This window comes from Crocodylus siamensis, chromosome 1 (assembly GCF_052110815.1).
Source record: "Crocodylus siamensis isolate JL-2025a chromosome 1, ASM5211081v1, whole genome shotgun sequence".
Taxonomy (NCBI): Eukaryota; Metazoa; Chordata; order Crocodylia; family Crocodylidae; genus Crocodylus; species Crocodylus siamensis.
Genome location: NC_143395.1, coordinates 64,087,752 through 64,108,666, shown reverse-complemented (window position 1 = coordinate 64,108,666; position 20,915 = coordinate 64,087,752). Strand labels below are relative to the sequence as shown.

The 20,915-nt window shown below is 45.4% G+C and overlaps 1 protein-coding gene across 3 annotated transcripts in view; it reads right to left on the bottom strand.

Moving 5' to 3' along the window:
* Nucleotides 1–19,391, bottom strand: part of BCKDHB (branched chain keto acid dehydrogenase E1 subunit beta) — a 311,484-nt gene extending 292,093 nt beyond the window's left edge. The window contains exons 1-3 of one of the 3 annotated variants that reach the window (XM_090035453.1): nt 19,107–19,391; nt 15,725–15,802; nt 12,613–12,681 (exon numbers count right to left, since the gene is read on the bottom strand). In XM_090035453.1, the coding sequence (XP_089891579.1) occupies nt 12,613–12,681; nt 15,725–15,802; nt 19,107–19,251 (292 nt within the window). In that variant the 5' untranslated portion in view covers nt 19,252–19,391. Of the gene's footprint in view, nt 1–12,612; nt 12,682–15,724; nt 15,803–16,537; nt 19,071–19,106 lie in introns of those variants that run through there. The other 2 variants (XM_090035443.1, XM_090035474.1) reach the window with 2 other exon arrangements.
* Nucleotides 19,392–20,915: the final 1,524 nt, after the last annotated feature.

Genomic DNA, 20,915 nt, shown 5'->3' with positions numbered 1-20,915 from the left:
GGAAGCCTTCCAGTGCCTCAATCACTATAAGAAAATAAATTCTAAATACCTATAAATATTCGTGTTTGATTTTGGGGGATTTTTTCCCTCATGGAAAAAAAATTAGAGCTCCTCCTGCCCCCTTCACTCACCAGGACACAGGTTCAGCTATGGCTGTCCTCCCCCACACTGCTTTGTGGTGCTGAGCATCCCTACCAGTGCCCTGCCTATGACATTGCCCCTCACTTCTGATCCACAGCCCCCTGGGGGCTCCCAGCTGCCAGGGGTATGAGGCCAGGGACCCAGTTCTACAGCCCCTGCCCCCCATAGCAGTGCCCAAGCCCTGGCTGCCACCTGTGGGAGGCAGCAGCTGCTGTGATGGAATGAGTGCAGAGCCCAGCTCCCCCTCCCCCATGGGCATCACAGCCAGAGTGAAGTGGAGGGGGGGCAGGTGCAGGATGCCCGCTGCAGGCTCAGGTGGGGGAGCCCAGTTTCCTGCCACTGTGCGCACTTCCCCCTCCCCCTCTTTTTGTGCATGGGGCCAGTGCAGGCTCAGGGCTCTCCACCCTGCTGCCCTCCCCCCAGGGCCTCCACAGCCCAGTGGGCAGGATCTGGCACAGCAAGGCAGAGCAGAGCTGGGTGCCATTGCCATGAGCCCCAGGCCACCATGACAAGGTGCCCTTCATGCCACCATCCCTGCTGCTGCTGGGAAGGCAGGGGGCACATTACCATGGCAACTCAGGACTTCTTGCAACATCAAACTTCCCCATCTCACTCTGCCCTGCCACACTGAGTCCTGCCTGCTGGGCCACAAAGAGCCAAGCAGGAGAATAGCAGGGCAGGGAGCCCCGAGCCTGCAGCAGGCAGCCCACCCCCACCCCACACAAATCTGGGGGGCACATGCTCCCCATTCCCCTCCAGCAGTGCACAGTAGCAGGAAGCCAGCTCCCCCCACTCCAAATGAGCTGCCCGTAGCTCCATCCCATTCCCCGCTCAAACCCTGTAGCTACACATGGCACTGGTGTGAGGGAGTGAGGCCTAGGAGCGGCCGTGAACTCCCTAGCACCCCCTACTGTCACGTTCGGGTGGACTAGGCACCCTCGAATCCTCGCCCGCCACGACTTTGCTATTTAATAGGTTAAATGGGAGACTGCCTTTGTTCCCCTAGTGAACAGTATGTGTGTTCTTGCCCCCACTCCAAATGGGGCGCCTCTGTGCACCCCTCCCTTAAGGGGTATGCGTGCCTCCAAACCTCCCCTTTAGCACGCCCCAAGCCTCGCAGCTGTTCTGTGGGATGTTGTACAGTCCCCTGCCCCCCGGGCCTGGCTCGCCGCCCTCCGCCCCGTTCCCGGCGCCCCCCGGGCCTGGCTCGCCGCCCTCCGTCCCAGCTCCCACTATTCACTCCAATGTCCTGCTACTGGTCAATATCGAATTGGGCTCAGGCGGCCGGAGCCTTACTTGGCCTCCCCGACCCCACTGGGTCTTTACCAAGAATACCGGGTTGGGCTCAGGCGGCCGGAGCCTTATCTGGCCTCCCCAGCCCTACTGGGTCTTTATCAATCAGAGCCTGCCCCACTCTGGGGCCTGGGCCGCGCCTCGCGCTGCTGGGGCTACAATCCCCACACAGCGAGCGCCCTCCTGGCACTCCTTATACTGTGCCCGCTGTGGCACTGTGCCCCTAATGGGCACCGGGAACCCCCAAGCTGCTGGGGAATCCCCGTAAGGCCTCCTCACTCCCCTACAGCCTCACCCGGTCCTCCGGAGTAACTATAACCAAGACGCCAGCCACCTGGCTTCAACATAAAACACAGAGCCTCCTGCTCATAACAAACACTGAGCCCCCGCCAGGGCCTCCAACCATACCTCTCATCAAGGTGCTCTCCTCCCCGGCATCATCGCAGCCAGTCAGCACCACAATGCTGCCACTACCAATTCAGGCCACTCAGCTCAGCCGCAGAGCTCCTGCTCCTGCGGCTGCCAGAAGGGAACTGCTAGTAAGGCTCCAGCCTGGGCTGTTTGTAAAGGCCCGGCCCTGCCCCCTTCTGGCCACCTGACCCGCCTGGTTGCCCTGGCAACCGGCACCTGAGCTACCCGGTTGATTGGCAGCTCAGTTCCTTTTGCTTCCAAGGTACAGGACACCTTGGTGCTCCTGTGACAACTGGGCCCCATGCACCACCCCAGTTAGGCAACAGCCCCAGCCCCAGCTGTGCCCAGCTCCCTCCCTTCCTCATGTGGGGCTCAGTTCCCCCATCCCACCCCACACCAGACTTACTTGTGGGAGCTTCTCTCCAGGCTGCCTGGCAGCCAGGTCCATGTGTAAGTGCACACATGTACATGGTGCCCCCTGGCTGACCACCTTCCTGCTCCCCCGAGCCTCCCTGGAACTCTGCCAGCCTGCAAGGGGAAACCCACCATTTCCCAGGTTTTTCTTCTTTAAAAGTGGAAAATCTGGGTTTTACCACATTTTACCGCAGTGAATGAAAAACCCAGATCCCTGCTCATTACTTTGGGTTTTGATGCTTCTGCAACAGCAATGAATAAGGTACTTAAGTAATAGCAAGTCATTGTGACTGCTCTGGCAGGCTGGAAATTGGGTTCAAGTTAGAATCCATATTCCAACATTTTTCTTGCCTAGCCATCTTACAGCTTTTTTTGTAGCTACAACATGGATATCTTCATGTCTTTAAAAGGTAGGAATGCCATCCCATAAAGAACCCATATTCAACCCCTCAAACCCACACAAAAACACAAGTTATATTCTTTAAACACCTGAAACTTCCACCAACTTCCTTTTTTCAAGTCTGCTCACAATAGAGGATGCTATGGAAATGCCTACTACTTTTGTGCCTCTTGACAGTTCTACATGACAAAGGCCTTATTTATATTTGATGAAACTTGAAGCATTATATTTACTTGAATCAATTGCCCAGAATTTAAGGCAATCCCCCAATAATCAGATTTGATATTTAGAAAATGTACAAGTTAGTTATATCTTCCAGGTATAGAATCTAATTATTAGAGGGATCCCCACAGCAGGTAAAACAGCAGCTAGCAGGGCGAAGGGAAGGACAGGATGTCAGGGAGCCTCCGTGCCCTCTATCCCTTCTCCCTGCAGCCTTCCTGCCCCCCACCTGCACCCCCAGTTTCCCAGTGTCTGCCCCTTCCTCTCCCTGCTTCTCCCCCCACTCCTCACAATTTCTACCCCTTTTCCTCTCCCACCTCTTACTGTCAGACACTGCTTGTACTCTACTCCCTGCGGGGTCCCAGAGCACAAACACACAAGCACAGCCTTTGCAGAGCCATGCAGCAGCACCAGGACTGCCGATAGGCTGAGCAGGGGATGGAGGGAAAGAATCCAGCCTCAGCCAGAACCAAGCTGTGCCTGACAGTAAGGGTGGTGGAAGGGGAAGAAGCTGCAGAGCACAAGCGGAGGGAGGGCAGAAGGCTGCTGTGGGTCTGACTCTGGCCTCTACCCAGGCTCAGGGCCAGAGTCAGAGCCTCAGTAGCCTCCTGGCCTTCTCCACCACACCCTATTTTGTACATGAATCTAAGGTGAGAGGCTTCCCCATGCTGACTGGGGGGGAGAAATGCACCTTAGATTTGAGTAAATAAAGGTAATTTGTTTGCTTTATAAATACATTAAAAGGGCATCTAAGCAGCCCTACTTTCAGACCATCTTAAAAACTTCCTTGATTTTTAGTCTCCAAAAGGCTTTAATACTAGTTGAACAATATGCAAGAAACCGCTCCTTAAAAGCTTCTCTGTCACATTCTCTTCTCCTTCACTGTATCAGTAATTGCTACTTCATTAAGTTTGACTTCTCAGTAAGTAGCTCATATTTCATATCATCTTTTGGCACTAGAATCTTGACGCTTGGGGAGTTCACTCAGGCTCTCATCCATTGGTGTAAATCCTTTCCCGTACCTCTTAAACTTCAGTCCAAGTTCACGATTCTTCCTGAACAACATGCCTTTTTTCATATACTAACCCCTCTCACAAATTCAAGTCTTCTGACAGCAATAGAGAGATAATGACTGTCCCCAGAGTTAGTCAGTCATTGGTCATATACAGCAAGTCCCCCACTACACTTTCCTACATAGATAGCTTCCGTCCCAAGTAGAATATTTACAACTGAAATCCAGGGTACAATACAAAATGCAATCTTAGACAGACCTTTTGATACATATCTGACTACTCTGTTAAATTAGACATCTTAGAGCTCTTGTTAATTTACTATTCAAGAAGTAAAATGAGACTGGAAACATTATAAGAATAAGATAACAAGCAGCAACAGTGTACTGTACATTATACTCGGCAGTAAATATGCAGTACACTACTTTTCCAATTCAATTCCACTGCCTGGCTAGGTAGGCCCGTGACATTCAGCATGTAGTTTAACTCTATGAATTAAAAACAGAAAAGGCTTGTATACACAGCTAAAGTTACAGTTCAGGCCAAGGCAAAGCATGTTTAAATGACAGTATTTTGAGTATATTGCTGGAATGCAGGGTAAATCTGGTCTCTACTATATTGAGCAGTATACACACTAAACAGCCCCCAGCACAAGGAGTTTGTAGTCAAAGCAGACAAAGAGGGATTGTCAGAGTGCCCCAGAAGGAGTTTTTGTTCAGGACTACCACAGCTTGGTCTAGTACCTGAGACCACCCCCCTGAGCCAGCCCAGGTGTGGCTTCTAGAGAAGAAGGGAGTCCCGGCTCATTTTTTTCTCTGAGCCCCTGGTTTTTGGTCCCTGCCCCTCCCTGGTTGTTCCCTAGCCCTGAATCCAAGAGCTAGCTTCCAGCTCAGCTCCTGAGGAAGGAAACCTGTCTCCTACTGGGGAGAAGAAGTGCAATCCAAAGTTCCAAAAAAGCAAAACACCCAGCTCATCTTTGATGAAGGCATTTACTGGGACAAAGGCCACTCAGATACAGATTCTTGGCTCCCTCCAAAGGGTTACATTCCCCCTGCCCTAGTGCAGTCTGCACAGCTCTGCTCCCTTTCTAGTCAAGGCCCAAATTTCCTGAGCCTCAAAGCTGCTCCATTAATCTCGGCTAAAGACAAAATCCTGCTGGTCCCTCCTCTACACGTCTAGGTGTCTTTCCTTCCCCTGACACCTCTTGGATGTGAGCTGGAATCCTCACCTTCCTTGAAGGTTTAAGAAAGCTATTCATGATGACATAGCTGGATGTTTCTTCTGTCAGGTAGGACAGGTCAGCAACTCTGAATTCACTGTCCCTTCAACCCACTGATTCCCCCATGTACTTGCTTTACAGCTAAACTGAGGCTGCAAATACTATTACAACATACTATTACAACATGAACACAGAAATACTACAATAAAACCGAGACTCTATCACAGAGACAAAAGAATTCTCAATTTTAAAGAAGAACTGTTTTACATTAAAAAGGTAAAAGACTTCCTATGCAACTATGTTTTGGCTGTCAGAAATCAAGTGTCCAACACCAAAAGGCAAAGCCCTATCCATCAGGCCACGGGTGGCCAACCTGTGGCACATGCACCTCAAATAGCAAGGGGAGCGTCTGCATGTGGAACACAACAGACCTGGGAGAGGACACACAATATAACTGCAGGTAGGAAGGGAACCAAAAACAGAATAGGTGATTAGTCAGGGAAGGGGTCGGGAGTGATACACCTGACAAAGACATTAGCCCCCCACTGTGTTAGACTATCCTTTCTCCCTAAAAGATATGTGGTCAATGAAGACTGTGATCAAACTGACTAAAAAAAGTCTAGAAGTAACGTAATGAAATATTTTCTATACCAATGTAACTTTATTGAATCAGATTATTAAAATACATCAACAGGCATGCAAATGCTTTAAGATACAGCTTCTGTTAACTGATTAGACATAAAAGAAATGTGTTATTAGAATGCCTGTAAATGCACACACATTTGCGAATACCTAAATACCACATATGACAAGGTGGAAATAATCACAATAGAAGCTACAATGAACAGGGATAACAACTTGATCTTGTAACGTTACTTGTTTCTATGTATTGCAAAAAGAATTCTTTGGTAGTACAGCATTTCAGTTGAGAAGTTAAAGGTGTAAGTCAGCAAACTCCAAGAAACACACTTCACAAGCCAACATTATTTAGTTGCATGGTATAAAAGAAAATACCCCTCCACCCACCCCCTCCAGATCGGCTTAGGGTTTCATGCCCTTTTTGCAAACAGCTCATTGCAGGCTGAAACTCTGCCAGCCTGTGGAGAACAGTCTGCAAAAGGGGGAAATCTGCATTTTTCTCCTCTGAAGGAAAAATTTCACATTTTTCCAAAGGAAATGGAAGACTCAGATCCCTGTTGCTGACCCAGATAGCCTTCCTGCTAGAAAGGGCTGATCACCCAGATTCTGAAGGCATCATTTGGGTTATTCCACTAAGCGTTGTTTGGAACACGGGTGGATATTGTCCGCTACAACTACAGGCCTTACAGAAGGAAGCAAATATTCATCACACCCTCATGAGCCAGCTCTAAGGGGAACAAGGAAATAACTGAACCTCCAACCAGCTGTTCAAATGCCCCAAAGTTTCCCTAGCCAATGCTCTAGAACAAAAGATGCGAAGTTTACCCAAATGTACTTTTAAAAAGAAGCACCAATTTTCTTCCTCTCTGTACGTCTTTTAAAGTAAGATCTCAATACCAGTTGGTATTACTATAGGCAGAATTCAGCTTACTGAAGACTGAAATACCACATAGATGTTAGCCAATATTAAGGCCATTACCCCCTAGACTTCCTTAGGGAAGGAAGAATTTGTAACTGCGGAGCATTGACTGGGATATACACTGTGGAAGCTATACTCTCCTTTTCGTCTATAGGACACTCAGTAACATTAGTGGGAAGCTTGCACAAACAGGTGTACAATTTGGCATTTAATAATGAGTAAAGATTTACTTACTAGATGCTCCACTGGAACATTTAGTGTCACTTGATAGAAAAGTATGCTCCCTACCTGCCAGCCCTCCACCCCCAAACTGTCCCACTACCATTCTTACTACTTTGTTCTCGTTTCCCAATCCTGCCTTCTTTCCCACCCTCATTTTATTCCTCATGGCTATCCTCATTTCCCCACCTGCAAGAATAGAAATTATCACCTCTCCATTGTTCCATGTCAGTGAACAATCTGATCATTCATGGTGACAAAGATGTCAATTTTAAATGCCACTTCTAGAAGATCAGTAAAAGGCCAGGGACTTCACACTTCCTAAAGCTGTTATTTCAAACCTTCTGCATGAAAGCATGGAAAACTGAGCAAAGTACATCAAATTAAAAAGAAATGTGAATGCATCATACATAAGTGTCTATGGGAACCTTAGGCAAGGAAGAAATGGAGAGAGAGGGCAGCACGGCACACCCTCCTTCTGCATCAAAGACTTCTGTATCTAAACCTTAAAAGTCCTGGAGCTACATTTAAAGGCAAAAATGGCGATTGAGACAGAGATTGCCATTTGTAGTCTTCTGCTTCTTAGAAGTTCAGGTACATGCAGAACACTGATATCAGTACATAGATGGATTTGATATACAGAGGCTGCAGCTTTTGGGGGGTCATCATAGCACATACAGGAACAAATGCAGTATCATGAAAGGAATAAGCTATAGCTGCTGGGAAAATTTGCATTTACTGACTTCTGTATCTTTAAGTTCTTAACTAAAGCAGTTCAGTAAAATATTTGCTCAAAGTTAGTAGACATTTCAAAAGCTGGCTCAACTTAAAAATTTAGGATTTTCCCTTTAAAAAAAAAAAAAAAACAGTGAGTAAGTAATGCAAGACTGCTAGGTTTTTTTAGTATAGGTTTCCTATTCGAGCACTGCATGCACAATATAGTACTATTGTCTACTTTCTGCCTTCTTCCTGAGATAAATATAGGTTACACTGAGGCTTAAATGGCTTTACTGGCACACAAGCAATTCAGATCAAGTGATAGACTCTACTGTAAAATAAAACTCCTTTTTCCCCCTAGTTTCTCTGGAGAGACTTAAGTAACAAATTTGATATTGACTAAATCTGTGTAGTGCCAAACCATTAATAAGCTGAATTCTGCCTACAATACAAACTGATGTTTATATCTTGCACTCTGCATACATTTAAAGAGGGAGAACTAGCTATTCTCCAGGAATCACTTAAGGCACAGACTGCCACCTAGTGATTTAAATGACAACATACAAATATGAAATGCTGCAAGAAAGACAAGAAAAAAAGAGTTGAAGCCTTCTATTTCAAGCAAAAGCTGGAAATATCCTTGTATTTTCACATCACATTATTTACTGCAATCATGTATTGCTATTTTGCTAGCAAGTGAAAAAAACCTTTTAATAACGCAACTTTGTTCTCTCAGTCCCAAGCTCATCAAATGCCCCATTTACATGCACTGCCTGGGGCTCCTCTTCTCCAGTTGCATCCTCTACCATAAAACTCCCTTGCACTCGACATCCACCATTCTTGCCAGTCTTTAATAAAATATCTTCTTACTCAAATCTCATATTCAGTATTCCATCCTTGTCCACTTTGATCTTTCAAGCAACTTCAGTCAGACTGCAAGAATTTTTAGCTTGGAACTTGAATTTTGAATGCCTCTGACTGCCAGTACTCCATCCCCTGCCAGTTCTCCTCTTACCTCTCTAACTTTTCCTTCTGTATGCTCCTTGATGAATCCTCCTGATCCTCTACTCCAGCTCTCTGTGAGGGCCCTACATGATCTATCTTTGGTTCCTGGCTATTCTTCCTAGATAATTTCATCCGACAACAAATCCAACTGTCTCTATGTGGATGACTCACAGGTCTAACTCTGTACTGCAAACCAGGCATCTCTCCTTCAAGACTAGATCACAGCCTGTTTCTGTCTAGTTCTCTCCTCAAAAAAGTTAACATGATCAAAATAAACACTCACAAAAGCTCTCTACTATTCTACTCTACTGTTCAGACTCCTAAGTTCAACTCAGACAGCTCTAGATTCATATTTTTACACTGTCTATACTATATCTAGCCATATAAATACAAACAACATGCACTGCACAAAAACCATGCCCATATCCATTCAGAAATCCAAATATCTGTCAAGCCTATCACTTTGACCACATCACCTCTCTCTCTGAGTCCCTCATCGACCCCCCTTCTATATCAAAACAACCAGAAGCCTTCCACAGCCTCTCCTTTCCCTGCCCATCGCAAACTTTATTCAGTAATAATAGGTCTCTTTCTCCCCCACAACCCATCAGATAGTCCCTATCATCTGCTTGTTAACTTTTAAAATAAGCACTTCCATATTCTCTTCCACATAGTCCCTCACACTCCGGGCTTAATCCTTGCAAACATGTGCAAAGCCACCCCATTATCCTTATATGCCTTATTAATCAATTCTTTGCCAGGACATCTACAGAAGTCTTGACAAGGATTAGGCTGCTTGCGTGCTATGGCTACCGCCCATCATGCTGACCACTCTTGTCACATTATTTCCTTGTGCTCCTCCACCTGTATCCATCTGCTGTCTTAGACTGTAAGCTCTCTGGGGCAGGAATCATCTTTCTGTGGTGTCTTAACAGTGCCTAGCACAGGAAGGTCCTGGGTCCATGGCTGGTGTTCCTAGGTATAACAGTAACAAATATTATTAAAATAATATCAATGAGCATCACAGGAGATAATAAGACCCTGTATATGCAAAAAAAAGTAGTCAAAACCTTACAATTAAGGGATGTATACAGGCTAATAAGATATTTGCTTGAGAATTCCTCTGTTCCCATTTGTCATTCTCACAGCAACCAACTGCAGTATCGTAAAGACCTTATTCTGATGCAAAAACTATATTCATGCTAAAAAGGTTATCCGTAATATGAAGCACTAGCAAAATCATCTTGGAGACAAGTCCTGAAGCCCAACCAACCCACTAAATGTTAAAAAAATGTGGACCTGGGGGGTCGGGGGAGGACGTAAAACAAAGAGGATAAAGAAATATGCAGAATCACAGAGTCAGAAAGTGGCTGTAAACAGACCTTGCATTTCTCCCAAGAGAAAAAGCCTGCTGTCCTGGGATCCTACAGACAGACATTTACACCCACTGCCCGAAACTTCAGAACTGTGAAGAATGCCAGGCCAAAAAAAAGTGCTAAACAGGTCCCATTCTGCATCCCGCCCCCAATTGCTATGTCCAGACATAAAGCCATAAATAGATGTCTCATTTGAAGGCAGTCCTGATTCTCCTAGGTTTTGACTCCCATCAAAGCAGGAGTGGCACAGCCCTTAATGCACAAAGACCTTTCAAGCTGAATTGATGCTCCTCTGCCAGTTAGTGGCCAAGGAGAACATAGAAGCTGACAGGCTTGTCCCTGTAATGAACCAAAATTAAGTTAAATAAGCAGCAACTAACTTAAGATAACAGTATTTTCTCTGTGTGTGTTATTTCATCCAGCATATTTTACACATACTTGATGCAGGACAATGGGTGTGTACTCTGTAGGACACCAGGACAAAAGTCTCTCAGTGCAGCCTCTATTTACAGCCTAAGTTGTTTAACTTAACTGTGGTTCATTACAGGGGCAAGCCTCTCAGGCTGCGCCCTCACCCTAGCCACCTACTGACAGCGATGCAGCAATACAGCTTGGAAGAGCTACATGTGTAAAGGGCCGTAAATACTATTTTGATTAGGCTCAAGAGCCAGAACCCTCAGGCCTCCCCACATGTGAGATTCTTTTCTCAGAAGCAATTCTCAGTGCAGGTGCCTGGAGGGCACAGAGACCTTCCGTGTTGTGAAATCAGCAGTGTTAATACTAAACCATGTGCAAACACAATTCACAAGATATATTCCTATTTGAAATCTCTGGGTTATGGTGTTAAGAACTTTCTAACTTTATTGTGGTGGCTTCAAGTTTTTCAACAGAATAATTGCTGTAGTCCAAAAAAAAAAAATCAAAACTAATAACTGACATTTCCTGAGGGGTGCCTTGAGCACCGCGGATGGATTCTGTCTGGAATGACTGCTCTCAAAAATGCCATGAAAGATGAAAGTTGTATGGCACACTGTATAGAATATCTTGACATTATCAGCAGAAGCTGTTAAAGAAACCACACACCTACCCACCACCCCATCCTGTAGTGCATAACCAAAAATGACAAATTAATGAATTTTAATTGTTCAGACAAAATTTAGAAAGGACTTGTGAATACCTGAGGGAAAAAGCAACAGAGCTTAACAAAACATAAGAGCCTGATTCTTCCCTCACGTGTTAATTAGAATTGACATTTAATTGCACCAGTGTAAACATGAAAAGAATCAATTACCTATTCCTCACCTCTCTTATACGATTGAAAATTCCAAGTCCCGATTCCAGAAACTTACTAAAAACAAATACCCACCTCCCCAGCCTTCCAGATGGGACCAAACCTGCCCCCCACAAACAAACAAAATGTTGAGCATACATTCTGTTTCAGAGATTCAAACAGCACTGCTGATTCCCCCCTTGCCCTCACCCCCTTCCCTTCAGTTACGACTTCTGAGTGATTTAAATAATCTCCTTTCTACTACTGAGTCTAACTTCAAATTCATCTAAGGACCAAGGTGAAGTAGTTAACTAACATCTTAATTTTCGATACTTTCTCAGTTCCTGTAGGGTAAGAAATGTTACAGTAATTTGTTACAAAACTGTAACGATCGTTTTCTTAAACTCCTGTACATCAGGCCAGAAATCAAGGTTATTTAAATTGTTCATTTAGAAAAGGGTTTAAAAACCAAGTTTACTATAACTCCCTGTTTCTGTTCCATTATAGACATAATGTTGTAACTAAGAGTTATCTTTTCTGTTTGCTAAAGACATACAAGTGGGAAAAGTGATTGAATGGTTGCTAGCTGTGGGTAAATATAGATCATATCTGATCTAATTGTAGATCATATAACTTGAAGCTCTAAGTTATAAACAGGCTACCACACCCCTTTGGCAAATCAGTAATTGTTGAAAACAAAGAGTTAAGCATCATGAGGCCTAATTCAGTAATTTGAAAATTACAATTCATAAAACAAAGTACTGTAGTAAAATTGCATTCAGAACAATTTCCACCTTCAACTATATCAAAATAAAGATGCAAACATATAAGCACAGAAATATGGAGGTGATATGCCTATCTTCAGACTAACATGGCTATTGGTTGGGCAGGATATTACCTTAAAAGTCTATTCCTAGGACTAGGTTGTTCCTACAAAAGCTCATGCCTCTCTGAATTAACCTGTAAAGGTGCCCGTACATAAGCCTAGGGGCTGCTATGACATGCTGTAATTACAGTGGATTAACTGAATCTGCTAGAGCATGCCAGCCTCCACTTCTCATATATCAGAATCCCCACGCTTCAAAAGAGAAGCAGGGGCACTTCATCTAAACCTCATCGAACAAGTTTTAGTTAAAGCACCCTTGCTGCCATTCTGCAGCGCAGGTATCCCGATGCACAAGATGCTTTGAGTACCTTAATTAGAGCAGCTCTAGGAGCTGCTCCAATTAAAGTACCCGGTGCTAACCTCCTCTGCCTTCTGCTTATAAGCCGTAACAGTATGATCCCCTCTCTAGATTCATGACTGAGGGATGGATATAAAAATCTAACAATGGTTATGTAGGAGCAGCTAACTCACCATATTTGTCTCGCAAGCCAACAGTACACCGGAAGACTCCACCAAAGGCCACATCTTCACCAAATATTACTGGGGGGGGAAAAAAAAGACATTACAAAGTGTCTTATTTAGGAATGCAAACAGACCAGTCTTAGATGTAGGAATATGCAAGTATTCCTATTTATTCTATGTTAACCATTTATATGTAGTTATTATAAAATTTGGGAAAGGATTAACTACAATTTTAGTTTACAAATTGTATGTTTGAATGTTAAATGTTTTAGCAATAATTTTTAAACACACTAAAAGAACCCACACATTCTAATTACTGAAGAGACAACACTGTGAAATGCAACAACTGTATGAAAAGCAACTGAGTTATAAAGTTTCAATCTACACAAGTGTTTTAAGAATATATCAACAACACAGTTCAAAGAAGTCCATCCAGATTTCCCTTTCTACCTCTTGTACTTTTAGAGACGCAGGAACTATTTGCTTCACATAATCTATGGTCTAAAATAGAATGATTAAAACTGCTCTAGCTCATATTTACTTGTTCTGGAAGCAAGCCTGTCATGCCACTACACCTAAGTTAATACAAACCAATATTCAATTCCGAAGAGAGAGAAATGTATACCGTTTACCAGATGTCCAATGAACTTAAGAGTTCCAATTCAATTTTCCATTTTTTCCTCTTGATTAAGAAGAATCTAGTAGAAAAGACTGCAATCTTTGCCTTCCTCTACCTCCCCGGCCCTCCAACTTTCAGTGAATTCAGTTATTATGTATTTCTCAAAAACACTAGAAATCATCTCCCCAAATGTCAGTCCAAGAACGAAGCAAACGCTTCCACACATTCCACCAGTGTGCTTTAATCTCAGGCCGAAGGGACCTCCTCTATGGAAGGGGGTAGTCCAATTATTAGACTACCAACTGTGCAAATTCAGTATTCACTATTTGTTATGTGGTCTGTCTGTCCACTGGGAGTATAATGGACCTTTAGTAGTTAAACACAAATCTAAGCCATGTTTTTTTAACAGCAAAACAAAAGTAGTGATGTAGAAACAACCAACAGAATGCCTCCAATCTGTTTTTCTACATGTCCTTGTTGGTTGGCTAGAGCGTCTGCGTACACTATGAAAACCTTTTCACTATAACGTGGTTACTAGTTTTGTACTAGTTAGCCATATGATGGGAACAGATGTTTCCTGTGCTAGTAGACATCTACATCTGGTTACAACATCTGGCTCTGGGCTGCCTGCTGCTGGCACTCATGCAGCCTCTGGACATAGGGTGAGCTGGGGCAGCAACAGCTGCAGTAGTGACAGTGCAGGGCCACCATCTTTACAGCCACCTTTCACAGACATCCTAGATGCGCTCTGCAGACCATGGGTTGAAAACAACTGGTCTAAGGGGTCTATGAAAGATGACTATAATCAATGAAAAGCGTGTGAATACCAACACTTACAATTCAAAGTGGTCAGCACCTCCATTTAAAAAAAAAATGATTTAGGGGTCTGTAAACAAAAAAGAGGTTGAAAAAAAATCACAGTCCTAAAACATGATATTTTGTAGCTTTCATCTTCACACACAGAACTGCAAGTTGTTATTAGTCAAAGTTATTTTAAAAAGTTTAACTGCACTAGTGTCACTGCCTTTGTGAAGTAACTATGGATCATCCAGGTTACAGGAGTTCATTTCTTTCCAGTCAACTTTGCACGTCAAAATTTTTTCAGAGGTAGAAAACCGTCAAAACTCTGCAGCCTTTAACCTGATGACTTGTTAAGCCAACAGCCTCAGAAGTTCTCAAAGCACTGGAACAGGCTACTTACTGTGGAGCTGACCAATTAGTTCCTCAGTAAAACGTCACCATCTACAGGTGCAAGCTATTAGGCTGTAGTAAACTAATTAACTCCACTGTAGGATAGTATGTGCCCAGCAGTACTATCTTATGGCAGAGTTATTTACCTCGACACAGCACATATGTAGACACTAGTAGGTCTCGCTGGGGCACAAGGGTGCTTCATGCCCAAGCCAGACCCTCTGCTACATGCTGAGTCAGGTTGGAGCAGCCCCAGACTGGCAGGCTGACCCTCAGGACCCCCTGCTGGGGCTGCTCCGTCCCATCTCAATGAGCTACAGTCTTAGGCACATGTGCAAACGCTGTGCCCAGGAGCAATAAACTCCAGTGTAAACTACACTGGAGTTAATTGTATCATATTAATAGAACATGTAAATATGTCCCCTTAGCAGTTTTTAAGACCTGGGCAGACAGGCTTGGCTGAGATGATATAGATAGGGATGGGTCTGCTTTGAGCAGGGGGTTGGACTAGATGACCTCCTGAGGTCCCTTCCAACCCTAATGTTCTATAATCCTATATGCCATCATGAAAGTTTAAAGGTAAATATTTTGAGGGGAAAAAGTAGTGATTGTAACTATTCCTTAAGTTCACCATTGCCTGTGTAAGCAGCTGACAGGATTCAGTGACCCAGGAGGCACCCTCCAGACCTCTAGTTTTAAAGAGGCCTATAATAACAAGCGTGTACAAGTACACTTTTTGACTTTAAAATACATAGGTTTTTAAAAAATAGTTGAAAATGAATTTCTTTACTTGCACACTAGGAGTCAAGTTTCCCCTCAGTATCAGTAACATTACCAGTGGCCAGAAAGATTAAGCAATGGAGCTCTCCCCTAGCTCAACACTGGATTGCAACAATGCTACCAATTACTACAGAAGAAACATAACTATAGCCAAAAGGTTATGGTCCTTAAGTACATAAAACATATACACTGAATCCTCCCTCTTACAAATTTTGGAAATGCAAGGATTTTTTTTTTTTGGGGGGGGGGGGGGCAGGGGGATAACTTTTATTGCAGTTGGTCCAATAAAAAAAACAGTTATGACCCCAAAAATCCTTGCTTCTCATCTAGTTCCAGCACAGCTAAAACATCACTAACACTACCACAATATGGGAAGTAAAGTAGGTTATTTCTACATTAAAAACACTGCCAATAGTTTGTACTGTACTTAACTTTAAAGATAACGTTTTTCCATTAATGGGAAAAAGACCCCTACAAAAACCAAAAAACTTCCTATTTACAGCAAGGATCACAATTACAAGGATAACATACCTGCAGTAGGATCTTTGGCTAAGGCATTATCCAAGGCACTTGTTATAGACTGGAAGAGATTCATTTTCTGGGTTTGTCCTGTGTGGGGAAGAGGGGAAAAAAAAGCCCATTTAAGTTATGGGGAGGGAACAATGAGACAACACTTATAAGATCTCCTATGAGGTAACAGCCACTGACTGAGACGTAATTCTTCATATTTTCTTTATAGCAAGGACATATTTACACATAATAACTTTAACGCAGTGGGAAACAGGTCAGCGCACCTTGTATTTACTGGGATAACACTACTAACATATCACATCTCTTTCAGAAGTTAAACTCATGGCTGCAACACATGATGTAACTTCCTTCAGACACAATAAGGAATGCTATGAGCAAAAGACTGCAACATCACAAGTCAGAACCTACAAGTTATAACACAATTACCTTTCCTGCAAGGCAGTGGTTTTCAACCTTTCTAAACAAAAGGCACCCATGATAGACAAGGCACCCTTCACAAAATAACCCTTCAGCTCTTAGCTTTTCCTTTAATTTTTTTTTACTACAGAAAAATAACAGACCAAATCTTCTATTGCAAAGACCACAACAGGTCAGAGGATTTTTTTTGTTTGTTGCGGGGGGGAGGGGGAGGGAGTGTTGAGACTATGGATTCCTATACGAAATATCAGGTTACCATGTGAAAGTTTGCATACTTAACAGTGCTAACATTGTGTAGCACCCTGTACCACCCTTGAAAGGACCTCTAGACACCCTGGTTGAGAACCACTGCCCTAAAGGAACAAGCTTCAAATAAAGCACTGCAATGTTACTAACCTTGTTAAATGTCACCAGTTCATGTCCAAGTTGCAGCCAACATCCATCACTACCATTTCGCCCATAGTAAACTACCATTTCGCCCAGAATCTTACTGTCTGTAGAACTGCAAGACTGACCTACTAGACTTCTGGGAATGAACAGTAGGGGAAATAGTCAAGAGTGGAGCAGAGTGGGAAAATATTTTAATGCTTGGGCTGCTTTTACTGGGATTTGCCACATTGTAACCATTTTCTTCCCCCCACACCCCCAACCTTTTTTTTTTTTTAAAGCTTTAAACCTTACCATTTATTACCCGTTTCTCTACCTCATCTCAGCATGCTGAGGAGGGCAGATATTCCTGATGTAGCACAAAAACAACTAGCTAGTAGACATATCAGCTTCTAATAGGACCAAGCCAGCTTCCATAAGCTAGGCAGAATTGTGCCCTATTTGTAGCTGAATAGGAAGCCTACCAAGCTGCCTGTCAATATGAGGTAGCAATTTTTCAGTTGGAAGCGCTCTTTCAACTCATGACAAAAACCAGGGTTCCCAAGGTGAACCTGTCCTTAGAATCAGACATAGGTTGAAGATCTCGTGAAAGTAGGAATTTGATTTCTTACTTGGAATTAAATAATGATGCCAAGCTTCCATCCATCTCAAACTCTGAACAGATACAGCTTTTACCTTCATCATGCTGTTATAAAGTGTTGCCAGAAACCGGTTATTTCAACCCTGAGTTGGGCTGCACTGATCTTATGCATCCCAGGGTTTCAAAAATTTATTAGTTGCTATTTGTCATCTGGTATAGGATCCTTTAAGAGATGCTACAAGAAGCACAAGTTAAAAGGAATAGTTAGAATGATATGAAACTTGTAAAAATTAAGTAAAGTTAGAGGAAGGAAAAAGGAAAATTTAAAAAACCATCTTTGGCTCCTCTGCCTTTTGTTTTTTATTGAACTATTCTAACAACCCAAGCTTTCCAAAATTTGGAGTTAAACTTCTGAAACTCACCTAACATCTGATGGTATTTATAGATATGCTGGGGGGGGGGGGGCTTGAACAAGATTTAGTTAAAAGCACCCTGCTGCCATTTTTCAGCACAGGGATGCTGATTCATGTGATGCTGGAGTCTGCTCCGATGCTCTGTAATTTCAGCACATTGGAGCAGCCTCACTGCATGTGTCTAGGCACCCTGAATTATCCCCAAAGTCTTGCTAGCTTAGTATAGTAGTGATTGCTTTGATCTGTTCCCAAATTTTGTATTTTGAGGCTTCTTTTTGAATTCCTGGGAGAGAGGGAACTGAAAAAATACAATCTACCACATCACATGATAGTCAGCAGCACCATCTCTGCCAAGACTCACCGGCTTGAAAACAATTGTCAACTCACATTGAAGATTTCCTTGATACTGAACATGCACAAGTAAGTCTTCTTGCTATCTTAAAAAAAAAAAGAAAAAGGCTACAGTGTGGGAAATCCCAGTAAAGGCAGCCCTGTATCCTTATTGATCCCCCCAACCCCCCTTCCTATCTAATAAGCCTGGCACACAAAGTAACAAGTACAGGCTTACCCCTACCAGCCCTAAAACCTGAAGTGGGCACATAGGCTAAGGGTCCTGAGCAGCCTCACGTTTACCGACTTCCTTGGGACTTGGGAACTTTCCTCGAAGGGGGGGGGGCAAGAGCTAGCAACAAAGTAAGCAGCATTGGCAACACAGAGGGGCTGCCTGTGCACCCCCCCGGGAAATGCCAGCCACAAAACCTGAAGTGTCGGAGGAAGTGCACTCCTGGTTTCATTGGTGGCGTTTCTGCACTTGATGATCGACCGCTGGGGGACCCTCCGGTCAGCGATCTGGTGTCACCCCAGACTCAGGAGGCACCAGTCACCCATGGTAAGCAGCCATGACCCCTCTTCAGAGAAGGGGAAGGTATTTGCCAGGATGCCCGAACACTGCCTATATGGGAAGACATCGAAAACCTTAAGCCCCGACCACAACCTCGCTGGGGCAGGTGGAGGCACAGAAGCCGCACAAAGGTTCCTTCCAAACTTTTTTTTCCCTTTTATTAACCGGACCAGTCTCTACTGATCAGACCCTTGCCAGCACCAGTTGGGGAACGCACCCCAACCCGCATCCTGGAGTCACAGGGACATACATATGTGAGGTTGTGTTGCCTTTTTTTCTTTCTTTTTAGACTCACCCCCTCAGCAGGGGACCCCCACCAACCATGGTGCCTGCAAGGCTGGGCCACAAAGCAGAGCCGTGCTCGAAAAGCACGGCCAGGGGGAGCCCCAAAAGACACTCACCCTCAGCCCCTGGGCTGCACCCAGACAATCCCGCCTGTCTCCCTCCCCTGCTGCCATGCTCCCAAGACCGAGGGGAAGGGGTGGCAGTCTACCCCCATGACAGGTGGGCTGGCCGTGGGGGCGGAGTGCCAGGTGTTGTGCGCCTGCGCAGTGCAGCCCGCGCCGCTGGGGCAGGGGGGATCAGGCCGGCCCCGCGGTTTGGCCCCTGCCGCAGGGGGCCGCACCCGGGTCGGCGCGTCGTCACTATAGCAACTGCTGACGTCACTGTACCCGCCGCTCTCACCGTGGGCGCTGGGCGCCGGGTCCGGCTGGAAGGTGAAGTGCGCCGCGTGCCTCCGCGCCGCGACTGCCGAGGGGGCAGGGACCCGGCCCAGCAGGCCGCCTTCGAGGGCCGCCACCGCTGCCCTGCGCAGCCCCATTGCCGCCATGGTCGCCGGAGTGGGGGGACCACGGCCGTGGCTCGTACAGAGGCGGCGGCCGGTGAAGACTGCCCCTATTGGCTAGGGGAGATAGGCTGTTGGCCAATCGGAATCCGCGGCGCGGCGGGTGGAGAGGGAGGTGTGACGCGGAGTGTGTCTGTGCGCATGCGTGAGAAGGGGGAGGGTGGAGTTGTGAGCTCCAGCAGAGCGGTGGAGGGGCTGGGCTGCCTGCGAGAAGGGCGGGGGCTGATCCCCAGCCACTTCTTGCCTTCCCCAAAGCCCCTTTCAGAGCAGTGAGCAAGGCACTTCCATCTTGCTCTGGTTTCAGGGGCTGAACTTTCTCCTACAACCCTGGGTGTGCCCATCCACTGCTTCCATCCCTAGGAAGTGCAGCTGGTCAAGTAGCACCACTTGGTCCCTCACTTTTTCCTCAAAATCCCCCCCAAGCCCCATTCACCATCTGGGCACGTTTCAACATCTTGTCCTTACCTTCCGAACGCTATGTTGGGGGTGCTCAACCTCCAGCCCATAGGGCGTGGGGCTTCCCACAGGTGCAGAAGGGAGGGGTGACAGCTGTAATTGTCACTTCCCTACTGCAGAGTTGCCAGGCTTGAGGGGAACCCCACAGGACCCTATAGCATGGTCAGATCCGGGCGCTCAGTGGGACTGGTACACAAATGGATCCATTTTGCACAGTCGGCCCAGCACACTACATTGCACCCATGAACCACTCATCCAGCCCACAGGGCCAGAACTTTTGGGTGCTATTGATCTACATAATTCTGCCTTTCCCTGTTTGCCCTTGCCAAATTTTGAGTATCATCGGACTAATCCTCCCCCCTCTACCAGTTTCCAGCTCTTCTAATTGATGTAGTTCTCCCCCTTATTCTCCTGCTCTCTTCCATACAGGCCCTGTCACTAGTAGGACCCACTGGAGGTCATCTACAAGCTCACTACATTGTATTCAAACCTTCCTTAATACCTTTTGTTCTCTACCCATGGATGTAAATTTCCTATTGGTTTTCTTTTCAGTGCCTGCCCTTGGATTGAAAACTCTTCAGAGCAGTGTATTAGGGTACACCTCCAGGGATGGTCATGGCACCCCAGGTAGCTGCATGGCACATATCTGCCTACCCCATCTCTGTAATCTGGCCCCTCTCAGGGTCATGCCTTGATGATATAAATTAATATGTTGTTTAGGGCAGTGGTTCTCAAATCTTTTTTGTACCAGGACCCATTTGTAAACATTGATGACCAGTCCCAACCCAGTGCTCCTCACTCCCAACCTGCTGTCCCAGGCCCCAGCCCCCACCCCCTTTTTGTGGGGAAAGGGATGGGGGAGAACGAGGGGCCCCAAGTAGCCCCTTGCAGGCTGGATCTCTGACAGCCTGCAAGGGAAAAGCTACCATTTCCCATGTTTTTCTCATTTTTAAAGTTTGTTTATGGCCCTTTAATATATTCTTGCGACCCTCTTTTGGGTCACGACCCACAGGCTGAGAAATATTGGTTTAAGAGGCTGCTTTTGGGTAACTAAAGTCTAGCCATGGGTGGCTTGCTGCCCTTCCTCCTTCCCCAACTACTAGTCTGACCAAGCAGTGCAGGCATACTCCATTCTTTCTCTCGCTCTCATCCTCTTCCTCTGTCATACAAGTTATACACCAAGAAGTTGAAGG